Source organism: Choloepus didactylus, chromosome 6 (assembly GCF_015220235.1).
Source record: "Choloepus didactylus isolate mChoDid1 chromosome 6, mChoDid1.pri, whole genome shotgun sequence".
In the NCBI taxonomy this organism is placed as follows: Eukaryota; Metazoa; Chordata; class Mammalia; order Pilosa; family Megalonychidae; genus Choloepus; species Choloepus didactylus.
In genome coordinates this window covers 78,572,772-78,600,066 of record NC_051312.1, presented here as the reverse complement: position 1 = coordinate 78,600,066, position 27,295 = coordinate 78,572,772, and the positions used below count along the sequence as shown (strand labels likewise).

The 27,295-nt window shown below is 38.9% G+C and overlaps 2 protein-coding genes across 2 annotated transcripts in view; both read right to left on the bottom strand.

Moving 5' to 3' along the window:
- Positions 1 to 24,798, bottom strand: part of LOC119537709 (olfactory receptor 52E8) — a 46,329-nt gene extending 21,531 nt beyond the window's left edge. The window contains exon 1 of the mRNA XM_037840251.1: positions 24,740 to 24,798. The gene's annotated coding sequence lies outside the window, so the exon portion shown is untranslated. The remainder of the gene's footprint in view (positions 1 to 24,739) is intronic.
- LOC119537693 (olfactory receptor 52N1) lies at positions 3,996 to 4,961 on the bottom strand. The gene has a single exon (XM_037840236.1). It carries the CDS (start codon positions 4,959 to 4,961, stop codon positions 3,996 to 3,998), a length of 966 nt encoding a protein of 321 aa, XP_037696164.1.
- Positions 24,799 to 27,295: the final 2,497 nt, after the last annotated feature.

The following is a 27,295-nucleotide window of genomic DNA, read 5'->3' as shown; positions in this document are numbered from 1 at the left end:
TTTTTCTGGTTAAATAAACAATTTTGAATTTAGTTATAGGATATATTATTTTATATTTGTTTGGAAAAATTCTTCCTTTTTTTGAAACAGTTTTCCATTTTTATGGTAATCTTAATAGACATCTGACTGCCTGGAAAGCTATCTATATCTCTTTCCTTTCCTTTCCTTTCCTTTCATATTTTTCATTGCTTTACCCTTTTTCTTTCTTTTCTGTGAGATTTTTGTCAACTTTATTTTCCTTTTCTTTGACTATTTTTGCAATTACAAATTCTTTGCTTTTATAAAAATATTTTTATTTCTCTTCTTACTCCTGTGTCATAGGAATTTTTTTCTTGCCTTATGGGTACAATATGTTCACAAATCTCTCTGAAAATATTCCTTAGAGTTTAGTATGTTATTTTTTATTTAGTCACTTAAAAAATACTTACCTGCCTCCTAAATTATCTCTACTTTTTAGTAATATTTTTTACTTGTGAATTTATCATGTGTTTGTCATTTATTTTGCAAATGTTCCTCAAATGTATGGTGACCCTTGAGTTTCCTCCATTCTAAAATATAATAGATCCTTGGGGACTGTGTACATTTTAGTAGGACTTATCTTTTGGCACATTTTCTCTTAGGATATAAGAAGGGATACAGTCATTTTTCTGTAAGATCACAAATTACTAGAACAGAGAGGGCTTCATTTTGAAGAGCCAATGAATACTTCAACTACCTTCCTTTTTTCCTGAATCTATTCTCCACCCACCAATTCTGCCTCCCAAAGAATAGTTTTGTTTTCCCTCACCCCAAGTGTAAATGTCTGGCTACTGGGATTTTTATAAGCTGAAATGGTGTAGGCATTTGTTAAGATCACAGATACGCATTTCAATTTATTTCCTCTTTAAGACTCACATAACATCTCTTTTCTCCACTATACCTAATGTTTCTGGGATTCTACCAAACATATCAATTCCACTTTGCTGACAAATACATTCAAAAGTATTTTAGGCCATGGCATTTCCCAGTCTGCTTTGTCAGTTACTACTTCTTTATTCAGAATGCAGATTCCAAAAAGTTGATGGAAAACTATCATGGAAATACTGATTACTGCTATTCCGTTCAATCAATGTATGTATCAATATATGTTCCATTTTGGCAATTAAATTTTTATGTGGGAAATAGGGATATATATATATAGAGAGAGAGAAAGAGACAGAGAGAGAGAGAGAGAGAGAGAGAGAGAGAGAGAGAGATTGTGCCAGGTCTAATTTGTCTTAGTCTATTATTCTGAGGTTTAAATGGAAAGGTAAGAATCATACAAAATTTAGGAAAATTAACAGTAGTAAAAGAAAGAGCAAAATATATAGAATTGCTGATCTTGGCAGAAAAAGATAATTCAGAAAAGAGAAAATATATAAAAATCAATTCAAATAAATACCTTTAGAGATTTAAGGAATTCTGGAATATGAATAGTGATAAAGAGTAGTCATTACAGTCTACACATAGAAAGAAGATTCATTAAAATATTACATTTGGTAGGCAAATAGTTTAAGCATAGTGGTGAAGAAATATTATTTTCATAAAAGTATATTTTATAAAGCAAATAAAATGACAGAAATACAGGCAAGAAGTTTTTAATGTGTTATGGAGTTTAAAAGGGATTTTCTTTTCTCCTTGATGGAAATACTCTCCTGTGGAAAAATAAAGATCATGGCACTGGACCATTAGAGAGGGAAATATAATACTAACTTGGCTATAAAGTAATCAATATTCATATAAAGTGCTCAATATTAACATAGTTGCAGTTTAAATACTGTTTATTGGTTTTCAGTTATCAATATCAAAGTATAAACAAATCCAGGAAGATTTCCAGAATCACAACAAATGGTACCAACCTTAAAAACAGAAAAATAAAGGAATGAGGTTGGAAGTGGTGGGAAAGGGTGGAAACACACACACACACACACACACACACACACACACACACACACAGAGTAATGTGTATGTCTATATATGCAATATTTTGAGGGAGAGGGTAGGTGACAGATAATGTAATTGAGTACTCATTTGTAATACAGTAATTAGCAAGCTAACTGAAGTTCAAACATAGCTTGGAGTAAAAAAAGTAATCACCAGAAAAACAACACACACAAACACACACACACAGTGTTTTAAGATGCTGTCTCTAAAAAGGAACTAAATGTAGGAATTTGTCCCCATGGAAGCCTTGTTTTGTGAATGATTATCTTGTCTGTATTGCTTGATTAAATTAAACCAATAATCTAATTTATATTTATGTTAAATTTAACATACTTCTGAAAGTAAGGAAAGTAAACATTTTTTGTAATCCATAGACCGAAAGCATAGGAACAAAGGAAGAAACATGTTTCACAGTTTAGAGAGGTCAGATGGTATGCACAAGACATATCATTTTACATAACTGTTGAAGTATAATTTGCATGCAGAAAATATCACAGCATAATGAAATATTATCAAGTGGACTCGACTCACCCTGTAACTATCATTCAGGTCAAGAACTAAATCACTGAAAGTGCCTCACAAGCACCCTTCATAACCTGTCAAATCAGTATTTGGTCAATCATTCTTAAAAGTAATAATTATCCTGATTTCTAACACCATATATCCTGAATATAAAAAGACATCCTTCAATTCAACAGCACACAGGCAAACAGCCCAATTAAAAAATGGGCAAAAGAATTGAATAGAAATTTCCCCATAGAACATATACAAAGGGCCAAAAGCACACGAAAAGAAGTTCAACATCATGAGCCATTAGGGAAGTGCAAATCAAAACCACAATGACATACCATTTCATACGCACTAAAATGGTTGCTGTTTTTTAAAAGGGAAAATTACAAGTGTTGGAGAGGATGTGGAGAAACAGAAACACTCATTCATTGTTTGCAGTCATGTAGAAGACACTTCCGGCAGTTTCCCAGAAAGTTAAGTATAGAATTACCACATAATCCAGCAATTCCACTTCTAGGTATAAACCCAAAAGCACTGAAAGCAGGGACTTTAACATGTATTTGCACACTGATGTCCATAGCAGAAATATTCCCAATTGCCAAAATATGGAAGCTTTCAAGTGTCCATCAACTGATGAATGTATAAACAAAATGTGGTATATAAACACAATGTAATATTATCATTAACCTGTGAAAAAGGAATAAAGTTCTGACATATGAAACAACAGAAATGAATCATGAAGACATCACGCTGAGTGAAATAAGCCAGACACTAAAGGACAAATATTGTATATCACTGATATGTAATAATTAGATTAAGCAAATTCCTAGAGTCAGAATCCAGAATATAGTTTACCAGGGGGTGGTGTGTAGGTAAGGAATAGGGAGTTGAGACTTTAAATGTAGGGTTTCTATTTGGAACAAGGGAAAATTTTTAGTAATGGATGGTGATGATAGTAACACAGTATTACAAACATGATTAGAGGCACTGAATTATATATTTGAATGTGGTTAAAAGGGGGATATTTCAGATTGTATATAAATTACTAGAGTAATTTTTTTAAAAAAATTCATGGAACTGCACAACACAAACAGTGAACCCTAAGTTAAACCATAGGTTATAGTTAGTGAAATTATGAAAATGTCCTTTCAGTAATTGTAACAAATGTAACACACCAAAGCAAATTGCTAATAACAGCATGGCATATTGTAATCCTCCATTATATACATGATTGTTCTGTAGAGCCACAACTTCTCTAACAAAAAAATAAATAAACAGAATGGAACTTCCCTACCCTCCAAAAAGATTATCAGCAATTAAGTGTGAATATCCCTACAAGTAAAAATGCTTTGAAAAATTGGCATTTCAAAACAGAGGGTCTCTGCCTGCCCTTTCAAGTGAGGTAGAAGAACCCGAGTCTCATGAAAATATTTCTTGTAGCCAGATATCTGATTTCTTCTGGAGAGTTTCCAATTGACTTGGTGTTCTCAACCTAAGAGACCTCCAACTTCTCAGAAGATTATTTAAACTTCATGAGAAGAATCATCCTTTCCCTTAAGCAAGAACCTAATTACACCTTCTCGTATCTGCTTGGTTTTCACCCCATACACAATAGGGTTCATCGTGGGAGGCATGAGTAGATAGAGATTCGCCATAATAATGTGTATGTGGGGAGGAATGGTGTGTCCTCCAAAGCGGTGTGTAAAGAAGGTGAAGAAGGCTGGGACATAGGTAATGATGATGGCACAGATATGTGCTGTGCAGGTGCTGAAGGCTTTCTGTTCAGCATCTGCTGAAGACAGACTCACAACCGCTTGAAGAATCATGGTGTAAGAAATGGTGATGCACAGGATATCAAAGCCCCCAATCAGGAGGGCTACCATCAGACCATAGATGGCATTGACCTTCACATTGCCACAGGATATCTTGGCCACAGACATGTGGTCACAGTAGGTGTGGGGTATGACATTGCCCCTGCAGTATGGCAGGCGCTTGGTGAGGAAAGTGAAAGGGATAACAAGCATCACACCTCTAAGGAACGTGAGGAGGCCAGCCTTAGCAATGACTGAATTAGTGAGGATAGAGGCATAGCGCAGGGGATGGCAGATGGCCACATAACGGTCCAGGGCCATGAGCATGAGCACACCAGACTCCATCCCTGTGAAGGTGTGGACAAAGAACATCTGGGCCAGGCAGGCATTAAAGTCAATCTCCTTGAGGTTGAACCAGAATATGCACAGGGTGTTGGGGAGAGTGCTGGTGCACATGAGCACATCTGTGAAGGAGAGAAGGGCCAGGAAGATGTACATAGGTCTGTGTAAGGTCACTTCAGAGTAGATGAGGTACATAAGGCCAAAGTTCCCTGTAATGGCAATGCTGTACATGGTACACAGGGGGAAGGAGAGCCACAAATGCACTTCTTCCAGGCCAGGGATGCCATTTATGATGAATGAAGCTGGTGTTAGGCTGGTGCCATTGAGAAATGACATAACGACTACTGGAAGTTCTTGATATAGTAGTTACAGAATTGCCTCTGGAAGCAGGAAAAGTGAGTTCAGAGAGGCTGACAAGTAAGATTTTCTCCTTCATAATACCTAATTTATCCTTCTTGTACATCAGTGACCTATACTCTCTTATGTTGAATACATGGCATATACTCTGGGACTATGCCTGAAGCATTAGACTTTCACAAGATGTACTAAGTCTACCTGAGGTGTCAGGATAGGATTTTTTGTTATCATGCAGTCCATTCTTCAGACTGAAACTGGCAACTAACTGACCAATTGGAGGATCAGAGATTAATTACATGTTTTCTGTGTTTTAGGTATCTGTCACCGCAGTCAGAGTTGTCTATTCTATTCTGAAATGTTCACAATCTTCAATAGTTCTTCTGGTCTCACCTTTCCTTTCAAAGTCGATCAGACTTACCTTATGAACATACTATTATTCCAATTCAGTTTTAGCCCATACTTCCATATTCTGGCATTCAGGAAACCACTTAAATGCAGGCAATTATAAATCGGTCCATTTGTCCCAATGGCTTTCTCTAAGATGAATCATAGATTGATCCTAAATGTGAAAAATAATCCCTTTCCCAATATCTTCAGGAGCCCCCTTTAGTTCCTTTGATAGTTAAATTGGTACCCCAAAAAACGGATGTTGAAGAATTATTAGAAATGCAATAACTCATGGGAAGATACTGTTTTTCTAAGGTTAGAGTGACTAATGAGAATGTTTATCATATTAAATTAAATCAATTGACTTTACCTTTAGAATGTTGTACAGAATTTTCTATACATATCAAAAATTCAGAGAGCCATGGAGTCAATATTTCACAGGCTACATATTCTCTAAAGGTAATTTATTAAAGCATAAAAGAGGCACTCAGTACATTTTTTAAAAGTCCATAGAAGAAGCAGATATGGGAGAAAAAGGAAGGTCAAAATTCTTTCAATTATTAAGGAGAAGACTTGGAGTGATAGTAATAAAATAGTGAGGAAATAAGGAGAAAGCAGTGACCAAAGAATGGATGCAAAGATGATACACAAGTCTGAAGAAGTGGGCTATGTTGGGCTTGTACGTGCTGACTTAGGAAAAATGTACAAGTAGCATGAAAGGAAGCAGTCAGATAAAGGGGGCTATTTAGAGGTAAGATAAATAGGTTCTTTTAAAGCAAAATGTCCAAGTTTAAATTAATATTACCTCTTGTGGCCCAGTTATCACTTCGGGATGTCTCTGTTCGAAATTTAAGGTTGGGTAGGATTGGTTCTCCTTTATTCATGTGTGTCTTTTATAAAATTATATTTTTTATTTTTAAAAGAACAGCAGAGTAGATGAACTTGGAGATCTTTGAATTGAAAAATAATTCAAATACCATAACCATGATGTGAAATGGAAGCAATTCCCTGAAAGGAAAAGTAGATGAGAAACAGAATTTGTGGAAGAAGGCTGTCATCACTCCTTTTCTCCTACCACAGGATAAATGCCTTTTTTCAAAGAAACTGTTTTTCAGCTTTCACTGTCAGTGGGATGGATTGACTTTCTCTAGAATACTTTCCCCAGAAGATTATTATCAGAGTGAAAATGGAGTAAAATTGCTGATCAAATTCACAGAAACCAGCATAGAAAAGCAGTCTTACAGAAGGGTACATTGTGCCTTTTCAAAGTTTTCAGAATAACGCCATCTGACAACTCCGATTCATTCTTCCCACCCAGGTATCATAATCAGCACCTATTCCTTTAGTAAGAGAAGTGCAACCCCAATTCAGAAATCTGCTGACCCTGAAAGCAACCAGAGCTCCTGCAGAAATTGTGAACCTGTTATCCACAGGTTAAGTCACAGTCAAGTTTATGTGAAGCTCTTGGCCCCAAAGGACAGATACAAGACCTGTATTGAGACCGGGGGGCAGGTGTAGGAGGGAGCATCATCATTTTATATTAGTGTATATGTCTGTGTGATGTCTGTATGTGAGTGAACAGATACTCTGTAGGTAGGAAGTTGGGAAAATATAGTTGTTACTGTCTCTTTATACTATGGCCCCAGAGGAGAAATGATTTCCCATGTGTTACATTTTTATAACATGAGAAAGCAGGTTTGGGGATCAGATATATCTGGGTCCTAAGGACACTGGCTGAGCCATTGGAAGTTGTCTTAAGACACATATTTTCCCTCCACATAGTCTAGGCCCACTGCCGTGATAATCTTTACTGGTACAACAGAGAATGTGAGATCTGAAAATATTTTGGAATTTTAAAATTAAATCCTTTTGGGAGACAAACCCAGCTTCTACCTTTTTCAAAACTCAGCACAATGTCATGCACAAAATGGGTACTAAAAATAGTTTTTGGAGGAAAATTAAACAATTCTGGTATGCAAACAATTGAGTTTCATATATGATCTTGCATTTGGTGAACTTGATGCTTATTAATTATTGGTGCTTATTAATTATAACATATTTTTCTATGGATTATTTTGGATTATCTAGAAATATACCATCACACTGTCTGTGAATTATGGCCATTTTGTTCATTCTTTTCCCCTCCTCATGCATTTTTCTTGCTTTATTGCACTGTCTAGAATCTGCCTCTTACACAAAGATTAACAGAAGTAGTGATCATTGACATCCCTGTTTCATCACTAATGACTAAGTACAGTGAGGCACAATGAGGACAACAGGGGATGGGCAAACCTGGTCCTAAGCAATCCTACAATGACACGGATTGATGCTACAGTGTAGAAGCACAGCTGGGCAATGGTAAAAATCATTTTATAGTGAGAAAAGAATCAATCATATTTGGATAAATGTTCATAGCCACATGAAATAATCTGTAGTAATGCCCATGTGCCTACTGGTTGATTAAGTTTACCTGGGACTTTCATGCATGCTTCTCCCTGCCACCACCACCACCCTGAAATATCTGCTTGGGTTGTTCAGGAAAGTTAAATTCATTGCTGGGAAGATCATCAGTTCTTAACGGGTTACCCTAACCTTCAGAGGAACTCTGATTCATGTCAACCTATTTATATGCTTTTCTGTCAAATAAATCACATTTTACAGAAAATGATGGAATTGTGATTATAATCCTGGAAAAGCATCCAATAATTCACCATTGCATAATGTTTCCTGTAGATTTTATAGGTTTTCTTAATCAGCTGAAAGCATTTCCCAAAAAGCCTTAGGGTTATTTTTCATATGAATGGATTCTGAAAGTTATAATATGATTTCCTTGTATCTACTGGGGTGACTGTAAGATTATTCTCTATTTTATTGGTAACAAAATGGTTTACAGTGAATTGATTATTTTTAATCAACTTTACAGATGGATAATTCATATATATAAAATGCACATATTGCAAATATACAGTTTAATACATTTTGTCAAATATATACACCTGTGTAACTATGTCTACAACCAAGATAAAGAAATTTTCATCACCACCCCAAAATTTCCTTGTGCCCCTCCTGGTAAATCTTCAACTACTATTCCAAGCCTCAAATAACCCTTGATCTGACTTCTGGCATTATATGATTTATTTATCTTTCCTAGAGATTCACATACATCTAATAATATTGTATGTCCTCTGTCTGGTTTCTTTAACACAGCATAATTTTTTTAGATCCATCCATGTTTTGGGCAGGATCAGTAGTTTGTTCTTTTTAAACTGCTTTTAGCATGTTTAAATGGTATGGGTATACCACAATTTGTTTATTCATTCATCGGTACTAGCATTTCATCTGTTTCTTGTTTGGGGCTATTATGAATAAAGTGTCTAAGAGCATACACAGGCGAGTCTTTTTGTAGACGTATATTTTCATTTTTTTTGGTAGACATCTAGGAGTGCAATTGCTGAATCATATAGTAGCTATCTGTTTAATTTTCATGGAAGTGACAAAATGTTTTGCAAAGTGATTTTACCATCCTACATTCCCACCAACAGTATATGAGTGCTCCAGTTGCTCCTCATCTTCAACAATGTTGATGTGTTCAGGGTTTTTAGTTTAGTGTGTGTATATAGGTACCACACTATGATTTGACTTTGTATCTATGTAACATATCTTCCTTAATAAAGTTTCTGTTCAAATATTTTGCTATTTTTAATTCAGTTAATTTTTCTTATTATTATTGAATTGAAAATATTCTTTATACATTCTGGGTACAAACCATTAGTACAATATATTTCTTGCAAATCTTTTTTCACCGGGCCTGTGATTTTTCTCTTCCTACTGCATATAGTTAATTGTGGTCTTCCCAACAGCAGTTGATGAAGTACATCTCACCAAATTTTTCTTTTATGGTTTGTGATTTTTGTTTTCTATCTAACAAATGTTTACCTGTACCAAAGCTATAAATATATTTTATTTATAACTGCAAATTTCTCTCTAAAAAATGCTTTATCTGTACCTCAAATTATGAGAAAGCTCTGTGCTTTATTATTTAGATCAAATATGCCAATTACCTGTGTGAGTTCTATTCAGTTAACAATAATCCATTGTTTTACTTAGGGTTCACAGTGCAGTTCCATGGATTTTTTTAAAATTTTTATTCTGTTACCTTATATACAATCTAACATTTACCTTTTTAATCACAATCTGATATGTATTTCAGTGATGTTAATTACATTCTCGATGGTGTGCTACCATCACCATCATCCATTACCAAAACAGAAACCCTGTCCATTTTAAGCCTTAACTTCTCGTTCTCTATCCCCACCCCATCCCCTGGTAACCTATCCCCTGGTAACCTATATTTTAGAGTCTAACTCTTTGGGTTTGCTTATTCTAATATTTCAAATCATTGAGATCATACATGTTTGCCCTTTTGTGTCTGGCTTATTTCACTCAACATGATATCCTCAAGGTTCATCCATTCTGTCACATGCAACAATTCTGTACTCCTTTTTACGGTTGAGTGTATACCATATTTTATGTTAATGATTTAATATCAGATGATGGACATTTGGATTGCTTCCATCTTTTGGCAACTGTGAATTATGCCTCTATGAACATTAGTGTACCAATATTTGTTTGAGCCCCTGCTTTTACTTCTTTTGGGTACATACCAAGTAGTGGGATTTATAGCTCACATAGTTACATTCTTAGCTTTCAGAGGAACTGCCAAACTGTCTTCCACAGTGGCTGCACCATTTTACATTGCTACTAGCAATGAATGATTGTTTCAATTCCTCTGCATCCTTCCCAACACTTATTTTGTTTTTGTTTTTTTTTAATAGTAGGCATTCTAGTAGATATGAAATGGTATCTCATTGTGGTTCGATTTGTAGTTCCCTGATGGCTACTGGTGTTGAACATCTTTCATTTGCTTTTTGTCCATTTCTACATCTTCTTGGAGAGATGTCTGTTCAAGTCTTTTGCCCATTTTTAAATTGGGTTGTTTGCCTTTTTGTTAAGTTGAAGGACTTCTTATATATTTGGATATTAAATCATTAACAGGTATGTGTTTTCCAAATATTTTCTCCCATTGTGTAGTGTGTTTTTAATTTCATGATAAAGTCCTTTGATGCAAAATAGTTTTTAATTTTGATGTGGTCCCATTTATCCAGTTCTTTTTTTGTTGCTTATGCACTTGAGAAATGCATATCCTGCTGTTGTAGGGGGCAATGTTCTGTAAATGTCTGTTATGTCTAGTACATTTATCACATTATTCAAAATCTGTTTCCTTATTGATCCACTGTTTAGATGTTCAATCCATTAATGAGGGTGGTGTATTGAAGTCTCCAACTATTATTGTAGAGGTGTCTATTCTCCCTTCAGTGTTGTCAGTTTTTGCCTCATGTATTTTGGGGCACTCTAGCTCAGTGCATAGATATTTATGATTGTTATGTCTTCTTGATGGATTGTCCCTTTTATTAATAAATAATGTTAGTGTAGCTACCCCTGCTCTTTTCTGGTTGTTGTTTGCATGAAATCTCTTTTTCCAACCTTTCATTTTCAACCTAATTTTGTTCTTGGGTCTTAAGTGAATCTCTTCTAGACAGTATGTAGATGGATCCAATTTCTTTCCACCCATTCTGCCAATCTATATCTTTTGATTGAGTTTAATTCATTAACATTTAATGTTAATTACTGTAAAGAAAGTACTTTCTTCAAATTTTTTCTTTTGGATTTTATACGTCATATCTCATTTTTCTTTCCTTATTTTTATTCTATTAGTTACCCTTCCTGCTAATCTTCATTTCTACACTCTTCTCCAAACCTCTCTTTCCTTTCTCTTCCTATCTGCCTGTAGCACACCCTTTAGTATTTCATGTAGAGCAGGTCTCTTATTCACGAACTCTCTCAGTGTCTACCTATAAATATTTTAAACTCTCCCTCATTTTTTTTTCATTTTTATTGAGATTGTTCAGATACCATACAATTATCCAAAGATCCAAAGTGTACAATCACTTGCCCCTGGGTACCCTCATACAGCTGTGCATCCATCACCACACTTAATTTTTGTTCAATTTTTAGAAACTTTTCATTACTCCAGACAAGAAATAAAGTGAAAGATGAAAAAAGAAAAGATAGGATCCCTATCCCTAACCAACCCCCCTCAATTGTTGACTCGTAGTATTGGTATAGTACATTTGTTACTGTTTATGAAAAAATGTTGAAATACTGCTAACTATAGTATATAGTTTGCAATAGGTATATATTTCTTCCCTATATGCCCCTCTATTATTAACTTCTAATTGTATTGTCATACATTTGTTCTGGTTCATGGAAGCGATTTCTAATATTTGTACAGTTGATCATGGACATTGCCCATCATAGGATTCAGTTGTATACATTCCCATCTTTTTACCTCCAACTTTCCTTCTGGTGACATATATGACTCTGAGCTTCCCCTTTCCACCTCATTCACACACCATTTGGCGCTGTTAGTTATTCTCACATCTTGCTACCAACACCCCTGTTCATTCCAAACATTTAAGTTCATCCTAATTGAACATTCTGCTCATACTAAGCAACCACTCCCCATTCTTAAGCCTCGTTCTATATCTTGGTACCTTATATTTCATGTCTATGAGTTTACATATTATAATTAGTTCCTATCAGTGAGACCCTGCAATAATTGTCCTTATGTGTCTGGCTTATTTCACTCAATATATTGCCCTCGAGGTTTTGTCATCAACCCATTTTTTTTTTTTTTTTAATATGGTTTTGTTCACTCACCATACATTCCATCCCAAGTAAATAATCGATGGTTCTCTGCATGGTCATACATTTATGTGTTCACCACCTTCACCACTATCTATATAAGGGCATCTACATTTCTTCCACAAGGCAGGAGGGAGAGTCAAAGAAGGTAGAGAGGCAAAAGAAAGAGGAAAAAAATGACAGCTAGGAAGCAGCAAAAGGAAAAATAACCTTAAATCAAAGTAGAATAAAGAATTAGACAATACCACCTATGTCAAGTGTCTAACATGCCTCTCCTATCCGCCCCTCTTATCTGCATTTACCTTGGTATATCACCTTTGTTACATTAAAGGAAGCATAGTACAATGATTCTATTACAGTCTCTAGTTTATGCTGATTGCATCCCTCCCCCAATGCCTCCCCATTTTTAACACCTTGCAAGGTTGACATTTGCTTGTTCTCCCTCGTAAAAGAACATATTTGTACATTTTGTCACAATTGTTGAATACTCTAGATTTCACCAAGTTACACAGTCCCAGTCTTTATCTTTCCTCCTTTCTTGTGGTGTCTCACATGCTCCCCAGCTTCCTCTCTCAACTGTATTCATAGTTATCTTTGTTCAGTGTTCTTACATTGTTGTGCTACCATCTCCCCAAATTGTGTTCTAAACCACGCACTCCTGTCTTCTATCACCCTGTAGTGCTCCCTTTAGTATTTCCTGTAGGGCAGGTGTCTTGTTCACAGTCTCTCATTGTCTGTTTGTCGGAAAATATTTTGAGCTCTCCCTCATATTTGAAGGACACCTTTGCTGGATATAGGATTCTTGGTTGGCGGTTTTTTTCTTTCAGTATCTTAAATATATCACACCACTTCCTTCTTGCCTCCATGGTTTCTGCTGAGAGATCCGCACATAGCCTTATTAAGCTTCCTTTGTATGTAATGGATTGCTTTTCTCTTGCTGCTTTCAGGATTCTCTCTTTGTCTTTGACATTTGATAATCTGATTATTAAGTGTCTTGGCATAGGCCTGTTCATATCTCTTCTGTTTGGAGTACGCTGTGCTTCTTGGATCTGTAATTTTATGTCTTTCATAAGAGATGGGAAATATTCATTAATTATTTCCTCTATTATTGCTTCTGCCCCTTTTCCCTTCTCTTCTCCTTCTGGGACACCAATGTTACGTACATTATTGTACTTTGTTTCATCCTTGAGCTCCCGGAGATGTTGCTCATATTTTTTCATTGTTTTCTCCATCTGCTCCTTTGCATGTAGGCTTTCAGGTGTTTTGTTCTCCAGTTCCTGAGTGTTTTCTTCTGCCTCTTGAGATCTGCTGTTGTATGTTTCCATTGTGTCTTTCATCTCTTGCCTTGTGCCTTTCATTTCCATAGATTCTACTAGTTGTTTTTTTGAACTTTAGATTTCTGCCTTATATATACCCAGTGTTTCCTTTACAGCCTCTATCTCTTTTGCAATATATTCTCTAAACTTTTTGAATTGATTTAGCATTAGTTGTTTAAATTCCTGTATCTCAGTTGAAGTGTATGTTTGTTCCTTTGACTGGGCCATAACTTTGTTTTTCTTAGTGTAGGTTGTAATTTTCTGTTGTCTAGGCATGGTTTCCTTGGTTATCCGAATCAGGTTTTCCCAGACCAGAACAGGCTCAGGTCCCAGAGGGAAGAAATATTTAGTATCTGGTTTCCCTGCGGGTGTGTCTTAGAAAATTGCTCCACCCTTTGATGCCTTGGGTAACTGTGCTTTTCTGCCCAGCAGGTGATTCCTGTTAGCCTATAATCCTTGACTGGTGTGAAGAGATATGGCTGTGTTCCCCCAGGCTCTGGGGTCTGGTTCTGAGTGGAAGGGGCCCCACCCCTTTCCTCCTAGAGAAGACAGACCCCCCAGGTGGAGGTCATTAGCATTTCAATTGTCTCTCTCTCTGCTTGTGCTGTCTCCACCCTTCCCCGAGTCACAGCCCTGGAAACTGAAAATGACTGGGGCTTTCTCCACTCAGTCGAAAAAGAAACAGATAGTCCCCTTCAGACCCAGTCCAAGGTGACCCTCCGGCTCTCCAAGGTCAGTCGTCACCCAAAGCCTCTGTCTGTTTTTTGGGGATTTGTACCTGTAGTGAGCAGTTCACACTCGCTACTTAAAACCCCAGTTGGAGCTCAGCTGAGCTATATTCACTTGCTGGGAGAGAGCTTCTCTCTGGCACGAGGCTTTGCAGCTCAGGCTATGGTGGAGAGGGTCTTGTGAGTTGGATCCACAGGTTTTACTTACAGATTTTATGCTGTGTTCTTGGGCATTCCTCCCAATTCAGGTTGGTGTATGATGAGTGGATGGTCTCATTTGTCCCCCCACAGTTATTCTGGATTATTTACTAGTTGTTTCTGGTTTTTTGTAGTTGTTCCAGGGGGACTACTTAGCTTCGACTCCTCTCTATGCCGCCATCTTGCCCAACTCCTCTCCCTCATTTTTGAAGGACAGTTTTTCCAGTTAGAGAATTCTTGGTTGACAGTTTTTCTCTTTCAGCATCTTAAATATATCATACCACTGTCTTCTCATCTCCATGGTTTCTGCTGAGAGATCTTCACTTAGTCTTATTGAGCTTCTCTTGTATGTGATGGTTCACTTTTCTCTTGGTACTTTCAAACCCTCTCTTTGTCTTTGACAGTCTGATTAATAAGTGTCTTGGAGTAGGTCTTTTTGGATCTATTCTGTTTAGGGTACACAGCACTTCTTGGACCTGTAATTTTATGTCTTTCATAAGAAATGGTAAATTTTCAGTGATTATTTCTTCCATTATTCTTTTTGCCCCTTTTTGCTTCTCTGTTCCTTCTGGGACACCCCTAATATGTATGTTCATGTGCTTCATGTTTTCATTCAGCTCCTTGAGACCTTGCTCATATTTTTCCATTTATTTCCCTGTCTGTTATTTGTGTGTATGATTTCAGATGTCTCATTTTCCATTTCACTAATCTTTTCTTCTGCGTCTTCAATTCTGCTGTTGTATGTCTCCATTGTGTTTTTCATCTCTTCTATTGTGCCTTTCATTCCCATAAGTTCTGTCATTTGTTTTTGTTTTTTTTTTTTTCAAGCTTTTGATATGGACACCCTGTGTCTTCTTTATATCTTTCATATCTTTTGTCACATTTTCTTTCAAATCATTGATTTTATTTAGAAGATTTGTTTGAACATCTTTAATTAGTTGTTTCAATTCCTGTATCTCAGTTGAGGTGTTAGTTTGTTTGTTCCTTTGACTGGACCATATCTTCACGCTTCCTGGTATGAATTGTGAATTTTTGCTGGTGTCTAGTCATATGATTTTTTTGATTACTTTATTCTGGAGATCCTTTTCTCCCTTTTGCCTAGGGTTTTCAGTTTGTTTCTCCTGCTGGACATTTGTCAGGTTGGCTCGGCCCCCAACTCCCCCAAAACCAGGTACCCACAACAACCTGCCTCAGGGATGGTGGGTAGACACTGGGCACTACAGCAAGATCTCTGGGTGTGGTAAAATCAAGTCTGCTTGCTCTCAATGGTGCTCTGTTTTTTCCCTGGCCAGCAGGACCTGGGTTTGTTTTAGAGCCCTGCTTTAATCATTTTGTTGTCCCTAGTCTCAGTCAAAACAGGGCAGGGTTTCTGTGCAGGGGGTGTAGACCAGGTCCAGTGGTCCTAAGATAGTTTCTGGAGAGTCTCTTAAAAGTCCTTCAATTCACTTGCACTTTCCTGTCTGTCCAGCAGATGGTGCTGTTCGAATACTTAATCCTCCTCAGAAGGTGCTTTGCCTCTGTGCACAGGCTGCCTCTAAACAGTTGGGACTGAGACTGTGGGATTTCTGTGCCCTCACTTTGCCAGCCTAAATTTGGCTCAATGTGGGGCTGTGTCCCCCACTTTACTTGTGGCAGAGGACTCCCCCAGCCATCACAGTTTTTCAGCCACCCCCACCTGTTGCTGTTTCCCTCAGGGTGGGGGAAAGGCTTTTGTACTCAGGGCTGGAAATACAGTCTCTGTCCACATTTGTCCCTCATTGACCTGTGCCTTGAAATGTTCTCCTTGTCCCCAGGGTCTCCAAACAGTGGGGGGGGGGGGATGTCTCATTGCTGTGAGAGATTTTATGGTCTCTGTCCCAGTGGGAAGTGTCCAAGTTGTGTTTTTGTGCCCTTCCTGCACTGTGTGAAACCAAATGAGATGGAGAGGAGAGGATCAGCCAGTCCAGGATTGGAGATTTCCTACCTGTTATTTTTTTCTCTTTCCTCAACTCAGTATTAGTAGGGTCCTTCTCCACTCTGTATCTTCCTCCAGAGGAATTCAGAATTGTTCTTTTTTTTCACTGACTCTCTGGAGAGAGGTTTCCTGTAGCTGTTTATGTTGCCATGTTGATGGCATCACTCTCCTCCTACTATTAATGTAGAACAATCAATCAGTATTTCCTTCGTATATTTGGGGGCTCTGCTGCTAGCTGCATATATGTTTATACTTGTTACATCTTCTTGTTGAATTTTCCCCTTTATCAGTATATAATGACCATCTTTGTCCTTTGTAACTGTTTTTGACTTAAAGTCTATTGTTTCTGATATTATTGTAGCTACCCCAGCTCTCTTTTGGTTACTACTTGCATGACATATTTTATCCCATCTTCCACTTTCAACCTACCTTTATCTTTAAATTTAAGGTGAGTCTCTTGCAGACAGCATATAGTTGGGTCATCATTTTTTATCCATTCTTCCAATCTCATCATTTTGACTGGAGAATTCAATCCATTTACAACTAAAATCAGTATTTATCATGCCAGACTTTCTTCTGCCATTTTGATATTTAACCTTTTATACCTTTTTTGTTCCTCAATTCTTCCATTAATGCCTACTGTTATATTTATTTGTGTTCTGTGTGTGTGTGTGTGTTATGCCATAATGCCATATCAAGTGCCTTCTCTTTACTATCTGAATATATTTTTCATCTAATTCTCCTGTGGTTACTATGGGAATAAAATCTAGCTTCCTAAATATATAGCAATCATATTTAGTGTGATGCCAACCTAACTTCAATATTGACATATACTTATCCTATAACCTCTGTCCACCCCCGCTTTTTTAGTAATTGTTACCACTTATATCTTTGTACACTGCATGTCCAAAACTATAGATTTACCATTACTTTTTATGCATTTATTTTTTAGCATCTGTAGGAGATAAGAAGTGGAGTTACTGTGCCAGTTTGAATATATTGTGTCCCCCCAACACCATTATCTTTGATGTAATCTTGTTTGGGCAGACGTTATCAGTTTTGATTAGATTTCTTTGAGTGTTTCTTTGGAGCTGCGCCCCACCCAGCTGTGGGTGATGACACTGATTGGATATTTCCATGGAGGCACGGCCCCACCCATTTAGGGTGGGCTTTGATCAGTGGAGGCATATAAATGGGCTGACAAGCAGAAGGAACTCAGTGCAGCTGTGAGTGATGTTTTGAAGAGGAGCTACAGCCAAGAGGGACACTTTGAAGAAAGCACAGGAGCTGCAGATGAGAGACAGTTTGAAGACAGCCATTGAAAGCAGACTCTAGCTCCGGAGAAGCTAAGAGAAGACAAATACCCCAAGTGCAACTAAGAGTGACATTTTTGAGGAACTGCAGCCTAGAGAGGAACATCCTGGGAGAAAGCCAGTTTGAAACCACAACTTTGGAGCAGATGCCAGTCATGTGCCTTCCCAGCTAACAGAGGTTTTCCAGACGCCATTGGCCATCCTCCAGTGAAGGCCACTTTATGGCCTTAAGACTGTAACTGTGTAGCCAAATAAACCACCTTTTTATAAAAGCCAGTCCATCTATGGTGTTTTGCATTCCACAGCATTAACAAACTAGAACACATACCATACAGTATACTAAAATAATACTGGCCTTTGTAATTGCCCAAACGGTTACCTTTATAGCAGGTCTTTATTTCTTTATGGCACTTTGAACTACTGTATAGTATCCTTTTCAGTCTGAAGACCTCCCTTTAGTATTTCTTATTGGGCAAGTCTAGTGGTGATGAACTCCTTCTGACTTTATGGGGAATATTTTAATCTCTCCCACATTTTTGAAAGAAAGTCCCAGAGGATATAAAATTCTTGGTTCTTAATCGTATTCTTTCAGCACTTTACATGTTGAGCTTTCTTGCTTGTCCAGCAAATGCAGCCCTTCAACTAACTGTCCCCTTCAGCCCTGAGGAAGAGTAATGTCTTTAAGTCTCCTCTGCTGTGGCCTTTAACCAGGGCAGATTGAAAAATGCAGTCCTCAGTACTGGGAACAGCAACATGAAGCTGTGGAGCTAATCAAAAGCCATGAAGAGTGATCAGCAGTGTCCACACTCGGTCTTAGGAAAGAGAATTTTTTTGTCCCTTTTGTCATCAGCAAATTGCCATGGCTGAACCTCATGGCAGCCTGATGCAAGAATGGGGAATGGGCACTGTTAGCTGCTACAGGGAGAGAACAATTTACTGTTCTTTACTGTACTTTATCAGCCCTCTCCCCCACTTCCTTTGATGCTATGCATTTTTATTCTGGCCTCCCAAGATTCAAAATAGTTGTTTCAGACCACCCCTGTCTGTTTAATAGTTATTTTGGAAACTAAGTCCTGAAGCTCCCTACTATACCAGGTTCCCAGAATCCTTTCTATTTTTCTATTTTAATAGAGTCATTTTTCACTCTCAGCCTCACCTCTTATTCCAGCTATTGCTGTGGAATCATAAAGGTGTTGGTTGATGGTGCCTTGCCCAAGACCGTCTGACCATCTATCTCTTACACCCTGCCCCAGGCTTCTCTCACACCATGGAGTGGATGTCAGCCTCCTGGACACTCAACACCTGCACAATCATCTACTTTCTAAGCATTTGGGTATTATAATTGATTTCTCATTTAATTATTTTGTAGAAAGAGAATAAATTCCCTATAATTTCTATGCTTTAAAATTTATTTAGACTTGTTTTATGACCCACATGCACTTGAGAAGAATTCTGCTGTTGTGGTGAGAAGTTCTGTAAATACAAATTAGTGCAATTTGGTTAACAGTATTTTAAAATCTTCTACATCCCTGCTCATTTTATGTCTCCTTTATGTATCAAATGCTAAGAGAGAATTTCTGAAATCTCAAAACATGATTGTGGATTTTTCTGTTTTTACTTTAATTTTGTCAGTTTTTGCTTCATGCTTTTGGAATGCTCTTATTAGGTGTATACACCATTTAAGAATTTAGGACTCCTTGATCACTTGATGCTTTTTACTGGTTGTTGCTCTATTAATACTAAATAGCTTAAGTTGGATAATTTCATTTTCCAAATCTTCTAGTATACTCACTGATTCTTTTTCCTATATGCCCATTGAATTCAGAAGGAGCAATCCAGTAGAAGGTTTTCTCTTTTTTTCTCTGTCTTTTTAGCAAAGAATATCTGTGTTCCCATCAACAAAATATTTCCCAATATTTGGGGAATGAGATTAGTCTCTGGTCCTTCCTGGGCCAGAGGAATGGGAATGAATGAATAGACTTACGGAATAAATCTAGAAGAAGCTGGAAAAAAATAAAAGCCTGGAAGGGGGAGTTGAATGATCAGAGAAAAGTTACCAACCACATCTCTGGAAACACTGTCATGTGTGGAAATCAACACCTGGCAGGGGAATCTGGGAATTTAAGCTTGCTCAGCTTTCAGAGTGGAACCAAAAAGGTGAGCTGTTGGAAACGTCTACGAATAAGTGGTTGCATCTCCAGAGAAAGTACTTCTGTAAGTTTTCAGGACAGTGTCTGTTAGTAGGTCTGCAGCTGTTGGTCAACAGGACAATTAGTGAGGAAGAAGAGCCAGAAGACAAGGGTAGGGCAAGAACATGCAGGAACTTACCATAATCTCTGTATTTGTCTTTCACCACATACAACCTTGATGACCTTCAGAGAATAATGACTGCTTTTCACTTCTACCTTTCAAATCTCATGCAACTACCCTGATCAATTCTAACCTGTCAAAACTCAAGAAAAAGATTCTGGGATATGTACTTCCATCTTAACCAAATCAAGACTGTAAAATCTCATTGGGGTATTTTTCCCTCTAACAAAAGAAACTGAGTTTTAAAAAAAATTTTTTTAAAGTCTTTTCTCCATGTGGAAGAACACAAGTTGTGATTATTTCCAATCCAAAAGAAAGGGTAGTTTGGATATAAAATTATGTGGAAAAGAAAGAAAAAATATTCCATTTTTAGATTCATGTGAGTCTACATGCCAGAGTCTGACTGAAAACAATATGTCTTCACTAAGAGATGACAATTTTTAAAAAGTCTACCTGTATTTGTTACTACCCTGATAAAAATTCAATTTAATATTTCTTTTCCATATATGTATTTTTCTTTAAATTGTGTGTAAAAGTATTTGAGTTGCTTGTTTTTATCTTACAAATAGGATTTTTATCAGGGTAATATGTGAGTGATTTTCTAATTCTCAATAATCAGTGTTGTTTTCTTCCATTTCTTGTATTTCTGTTTTTAAGGGCATAATTTCTACAAGTTAACTAAAACAAAAATTTGACAAGTTAAATAAAATGGACACTGGAATAGAAAGATTTAAATTCAAGTGTATCTTTTGCCAAAGACTGTGTTGTTCACAGCTACATTTTACTGACTTTCACACCAACTTTCTGCATGCTCTGGCCAAATGTGGTATAACTAACACTGAACCCCACTACTGATTTCAAAAGCCATGACCTTTAGGAGCCAGAGAAGTTTTAATTTACAGAATCTTAGGAGAAACTCTTGGTTACTTGACATATCTCAGACAAAGATAATTAGGGAGTAGTTTAAGTTAAGCTTGACTCAAAGAGGTTTTCTCAAAGAAAACAATATTAACAAAAATTCCCAAACCCTGTCACACTTATTTTATACCATTTACCCAATACTGAAACTGTTGACATTCATACAATGGGAAAACAGAGAACTTTCTAATTCCCTCTTATTAACTTGCTATCTTGTCCATTTATTCTATTCTAAGTCCACCCATAAACAGAGGAATCAAGGTTTTCCTAGATAACCTTTCCCTAAATATAAATATTATAAATCAGGTAAGGATAAACAGATTTTGTTTAAACCTTTCACACCTATGCATTATTTATACTATATCATAAATACATAATGCTTTATATGATATATGTACAACATTTATAAGCAAAAAGGATTTTAAGCAAGTAGATTGCATTCAAAATTATCCTAACTCAAGAAACTTTCTACCAGAAACTACAACATGGAGAATGTCTGCCACTTGCTAGTTTACAATTTGTTTTATTTAAAAATTATTTCACCTCATGCTATTAATATTGCAACTCAGCATATTTCAATAGGAAGGCTTGCATTCTCTGGTTTTCATTCATTGTAGCTACTTGATCTGGAATGAAGCAGTAATACATCAGCTTTCTAATTATTGGAGACTTTCACTCTGAGCAGAAGCCCTGGGCTTTGGGGCTTGTTTTGTTATGTTTTGTGTGCTTTAGAGAGTGGGTTGGTTCACTGCAACAGAAAATCTAGATTTGCTGGATTTCTGCTCATTACAGCTTTCTGCTTTAGAAGAAAGATGTACCACTACACTGTATTACCCCTTACTGTTTTCATCATCTCATAGACTGGACTCACTTCTATGAAGTAGAGGAACATATTAAATTGGGGTTGTGGTGTTCTCTGCTTCTTTCCCAGAAATCTTTTCAATGTTGGGGGGAATTTCAATTCAGCTTCTATGTTTCTTTAAATTTCATTGGGATGTACTAAATGGACTTATAACTTCACTTAAAGCACGTGGGATTTCTGCTGAGGTAGAAAGGAGGAGGAGATGAGAAATAATGAGTTTAACAATGCAATATTTCAAATAAATAGGCAATCTCATTTTATTGCAAAAAATATAGCTTAATGAGGCTGTAGCTTAGAAGATTCTGAAATTGTTCACACCTAATTATTTTTTAGTAATTTTAGAACCCATACATGTGGATTAATCTTCATGAAATTATGAAGCTGGAATCAAAGACCTCTGGAAAATGAGATGTCACTTCATGTTTATCATTCAATGAATGCCAGCCCCTGTGGTCACAATCCCATCAGAGAAAAGCTGTTAAAATTTGTAGTTTAGTGTTGAGGATTTTTCCCTCCTGTTCAAATATATTCTAATTGTAGTTCTATTTTAGGAAAGCTGAATTTACTTCTTCTCCCACAAGAGACCTATGGGAACTCTATCTGTGATACCCAAAACAAATTTTGTCAGTTTCCTTGGAAAATCCCCAGAGAAGCCAGGACATGTAGTTTATTTTGGGTTCCTAACAAATGCACTGCAGTTATTTCTGGGTAATATAATCTAGGAACGAGAATTTAAAACTATCCAGCACCAGCGTGAGTTTGGGCGATTCTAAAGAAAAAAAAATATATAAGATGTACAGAAAATTCTGCTACTAAATAGGAGGGATTCAAGTTAAAGACTGGTTGAATTAGTAAGGCTCTGAATTATCTTATTTCTTAGACTATAGAAATTAAAGATATTTACAAAATGCCTTGAGGAAAGAGAAGAAGTGGCAGAAAAAAAAAAGAGTATAGGCACTAGAGGAAGAAGACTGCATGATGCTGATGTGACAATGAGGACCAAAGAGATAACATTACAGGCAAGTAAATATGTGTATAAAAATAGAAAAACTCGTCTACTTTTCAAAGATGTAGGAGACATCCTTAGGAAGACATGAGACCTCTACCTCTGAAAATGAATTAGCGCAAGGATTTGAAGGAATCCCAGTGATCAAGCAGCCCCACTTCCTGACAACAGTCATGGCAGATGTCATCCTCCCTTTGCTGAATACATCCTAGCCCAGCAGTCTCATTGTCTTATAGGGAATTCTAACTGTACAAACGACCAACATTATCTGAACCCAAATCTACTTTCCTGTAACTTTTCTTGGCATTATATGCATGCCCTCAGGGCATTTAAAATAAGTGTAGTGAGTCATACAAAAAGCAATTACCTGCTTCTATTCCATGTATGTTTCCCAATTCTAAGTATCTCTAATTTCATTTAAAAAATCTTTAAAAATCCAGAAATCATGTTTGCCTTCTTCTCGATACACTTTTATTTTTCAATATGTGTCCGGCGCTGCCCCGCTCGGTCCCCGGTTCCCAGCCGGCGAGGGGAAACAGGGAAGGAGAGAGAGAGATGCAGACTGCGCGAACTAACCTGGTCATGAATCACGACTCGAACCACACGGCAGTTGTGAAAGCAAGCCCTTTACTACAGCTAGATGAACATTCTGTGTTACTGGTTCCCACACGGGGCACGGCGCCTCGTGGGAGAGCAGCCTCGATGTGGCCGTCAGGCACGGCTCCTTGTGGGCTGTCTCACCCTACCCCGTCCGGGTAAGACCTTTTATACACAATTAACAACCAATAAGCTTCTAGGCTAGTATCGCGTATACAGGATTTCGATTGGTAGGAGCGGGTGGCGGATACATGCGTCACTATGCGGAAACAGGATGCAGGCGCCATCTTGGCTCACTCGATGGGCGGGGGTAACTCTAGAGCAGGCTGCAGCGCATACGCTAGGCCCGATTCGGGAGGCGGCTTTCCACATCTCCCCCTTTCTTATTTATTTTTGACCCAGTGTCTCCAGTGATGAGCGTGCTCCCGTGAACCCAAATGGTTCACAACCTCTTTGGTGCTTTGGGGAGTCTGGACTAGGCCTCAGCCATCCAGCGGCGGAGCCTCTAGCACCAACCAGAATGCTCACGTCATATGGAGACCGGAGAGTCCGTAAGCTGGAAGCAACGTGACTCTCCCTGCAGTGCTTTGCCTGGCAACTGGGGAACAACGACGGGGGCAGGAACAGCAGTAACCAGAGTCGGGGGTGTCACTAGGTGTCTCTGTGCAATGGCTAGGGTCCAGTCTGGCCACAACTAGGACTCTGCCCTAGAGACCCACCTGAGACAAAATTATGACTACTGGTGTCGCCTTTTACACCCGAGAAACAGCCATGCGATTCGCTACAAATTTTGCTCCAAAGCGCCCCACCTGAGGCGACCAGGAAGGGGTATGGTTAATAAATCGGTCACTATCGGGGGTAACAGAGGTGGGAGTCATAGCCATCATAGTGGTAACACGCAATTGCTGCTGCGCTTGAAACAGGCGTTCTAGCAAACATTTAACAACGACTAATCCCACCAATAATCCCACTGCAATGAGGATCCAATTAGTTAAATTGGGCCAAGAGAACCAGGAAGAAACACTGTGCAATAGTTTCTGTAGAACCTCGCCTAACCCGGAGAGATCGACTTTAACGGGTTTTAACTTGATCCCCCCAATTGTGTCTAAACTAGATTCCACCTGTTGGGAGAGATTAACAAATTCAGGAAAATATGACCTTTTCAGCCAATCAGAGACTCTGGAAATGCTTCCGGTCACGTTGGCCCTGACAGGAGTGACACAGAGTTTAACCGTAAGCCACCGGGTGTCACATGTTTGCTGAAGCACTCTCCAGAGTCCATCTATTTCCAGTCCAAGTTCATCTATCTCCGCTTGGAGTTTCTGAATGGCCTGGAAATTTAAGTTCAGCATCTGATTGTGGCGGCGTAGCACGTCTCGGGTAAGGTTGACCAAGCCATTTACCGTTTCCATCGTTATGGCGAGCTGCCGATCTGTCCATGCTTGTAGCACAGCCTGCCCGATCGTTGGGACAAACAAAGAGGAAGCTACACTGGCAGCATTCGATAGCCATTCTTTTATGCCTCTTGGACGCCTAGACTTAGAGAAGGGGATATTGTTAAGTGAAACAACTTGAGAAACAGGGCCAACCCAGTCGGTTGCCTTAACGGGGAGCCAGACATAACTTGGGCGATACACTAGGATAGCGGGGCGGCGAGGCATCCGGGTCTTTGGAACGGTTGCAGACTGTAGGAGCAAACCCCGGAAGGAAAAGGCACCTTTGAGTCTCCTTTTTACTCAAGATCCCTTCACAAGACTGGCGGCTCTTCCCTGTAACGTTAAGAAATTCAAGCAAGACTCCCTTACTTAACTCGCCATTACCAGTTTCACAAGTAGCATTCGCCGCAACTGTGGTGTTGACAACCTTGACAGAGAGGTTAGCAAAAGAGAGGATCAGTGTGTCATTGGTGAGGGGGAAGGACTCGTTGAAGCTTGTGGAGGAAATATAGTTCCACTAAAAAGAAAAAGGCAGATTAGAAGGATTGCTATAGGAGAGCAAAGAACAGAGTTACCGATCCTCTTTTTGGGCAACCGCGGGGTGGTCAGTCCTACTATTATCGTCTTGTCGGTCGTCGCCATCATCAGCAGGGTCGGAGGCTTGGTCTAATGGTTCAGGTTGTATATTCGTTGGCGTTTCTGACAGCTGTTCCTTGGCTTCTTCAGGTGATGTCACGGTTCTCACCAGTCTTTCCGGAACCCACACTGGTTGACGTCCTGGTTCCTGGGGAAAAACACAAACAGAGCCTCTGGCCCAGCTGAGCACCGGGTCAGGGCCTTTCCACTGCCCCGACAGGACATCCTTCCAACGGACTAGACCTCTATGCGGAGGACTCGGGGTGGTGTGTTGCAGGGCAGGTGTCATTCCTTGTGAATTTTCGTTTAAAAAATTATATGTGAGCAAGGCTACAGACAGTCGAGCTTTTGGGGACAGGCCGTGGCCTATACCCTCTTTCTGTTTTTTAAGCAAGTCTTTGAGAGATCTGTGCGCTCTTTCAATGATTCCTTGCCCCTGAGGGTTATAGGGGATGCCATGTTTTAATTGGACATCCATGTTGTCACAAAATTTTTGGAAGGATTTACTAGTGTAGGCAGGCCCGTTATCCGTCTTTAACGTCTTTGGCTTACCCCAAGCTGCCCATGCAGCAAGGCAGTGTGCAATGACGTGGGAGACTCTTTCTCCTGGTTCAGCAGAGGCAAATAAAACTTGGGAGCATGTGTCCACCGACACATGTAAGTACTTGATCTTACCATACTCTGAATGATGAGTGACATCCATCTGCCAAGTATCCCCTGGGGTGAGACCCCTAGGGTTGACCCCAACCGAGGGGACTGCTCTCTGCTCTGCACAATTGTTGCAGGCTCGGACAATATCTCGAGCAGCTGCACGTGGTATGCTGAACCGCTTAGCTAGGGTACCTGCATTGATGTGAAACTTGGCATGGAATTCTCGGGCTTGTTGATACGGTACCAGCGTCGGAAAGATGTGCAGCTGTCGAGTGGCTACATCTGCGCTATGGTTCCCCTGGGCCATAGGGCCAGGCAAACCTGTGTGGGCTCTAATATGGGTTATGTAAAAAGGGTGTTGCCTGGTCCATATAACCTCCTGTAGTTTGGCAAAGAACGTCCTTACTGTAGAGGAATGTTTAACAATGCCCACCGTTTCTAAAATTTGTACAGAGTTCACAACATAAGCAGAATCCGAGACGACATTTAAGGGCTCGGAAAGGCTTTCCAGGACTGCAATGATAACCTGCAGTTCTACCCATTGAGGCTTTTGTGGTTGGAAGAGCACTGTTTTAGGAGTGTCCCCCTCCACACAATACGCCCCTGTTCCAGAGCTGGAGCCGTCCGTGTATACGGTGGGGGCGCCTGCTAGTGGCCTAGGAGAGGTTACTTTGGGAAAAATCACTGGGTGCCGGGTGACAAACTGCAAGAGAGGAGCCTTAGGGAACTGATTGTTAATGGGACCAAGAAATGTACACCGGAGAATGGCCCATTGATCTATGCATCCGGTGAGTATCTCAAGCTGCTGGGAAGAATAAGGCACCCTGAGATTTTTGGGCTGCTGACCGAAATGCTGCACAGCCCTTTTAATGCATTCTAGGGCCAAGTCTGCAACCGCTGTAGGATAGTGCTCTAGGACTTTTTTGGGGGAAACTCCAGGGTGGACCCAGAGCAGCGGCCCCCGCTGCCACAGTACCGCAGTGGGCTGCAATTCTGTCGGCAGCACGCAGGCTTCAAAAGGCTCATCAGGGTCTATTCTCTTCAATGCAGCGCCACTGAGCGCCTGTTCCACCTGGCATAGTGCTCGCCTTGCCTCTGGAGTGAAGCTTCGAGGTGAGTTTATATTAGAATCCCCCTTCAACAGGTCGAACAAAGGTGTTAGTTTGACATTGGGTATTTTTAGGTATGGACGGATCCAATTGATATCCCCCATGAGTTTTTGTAGATCATTGAGAG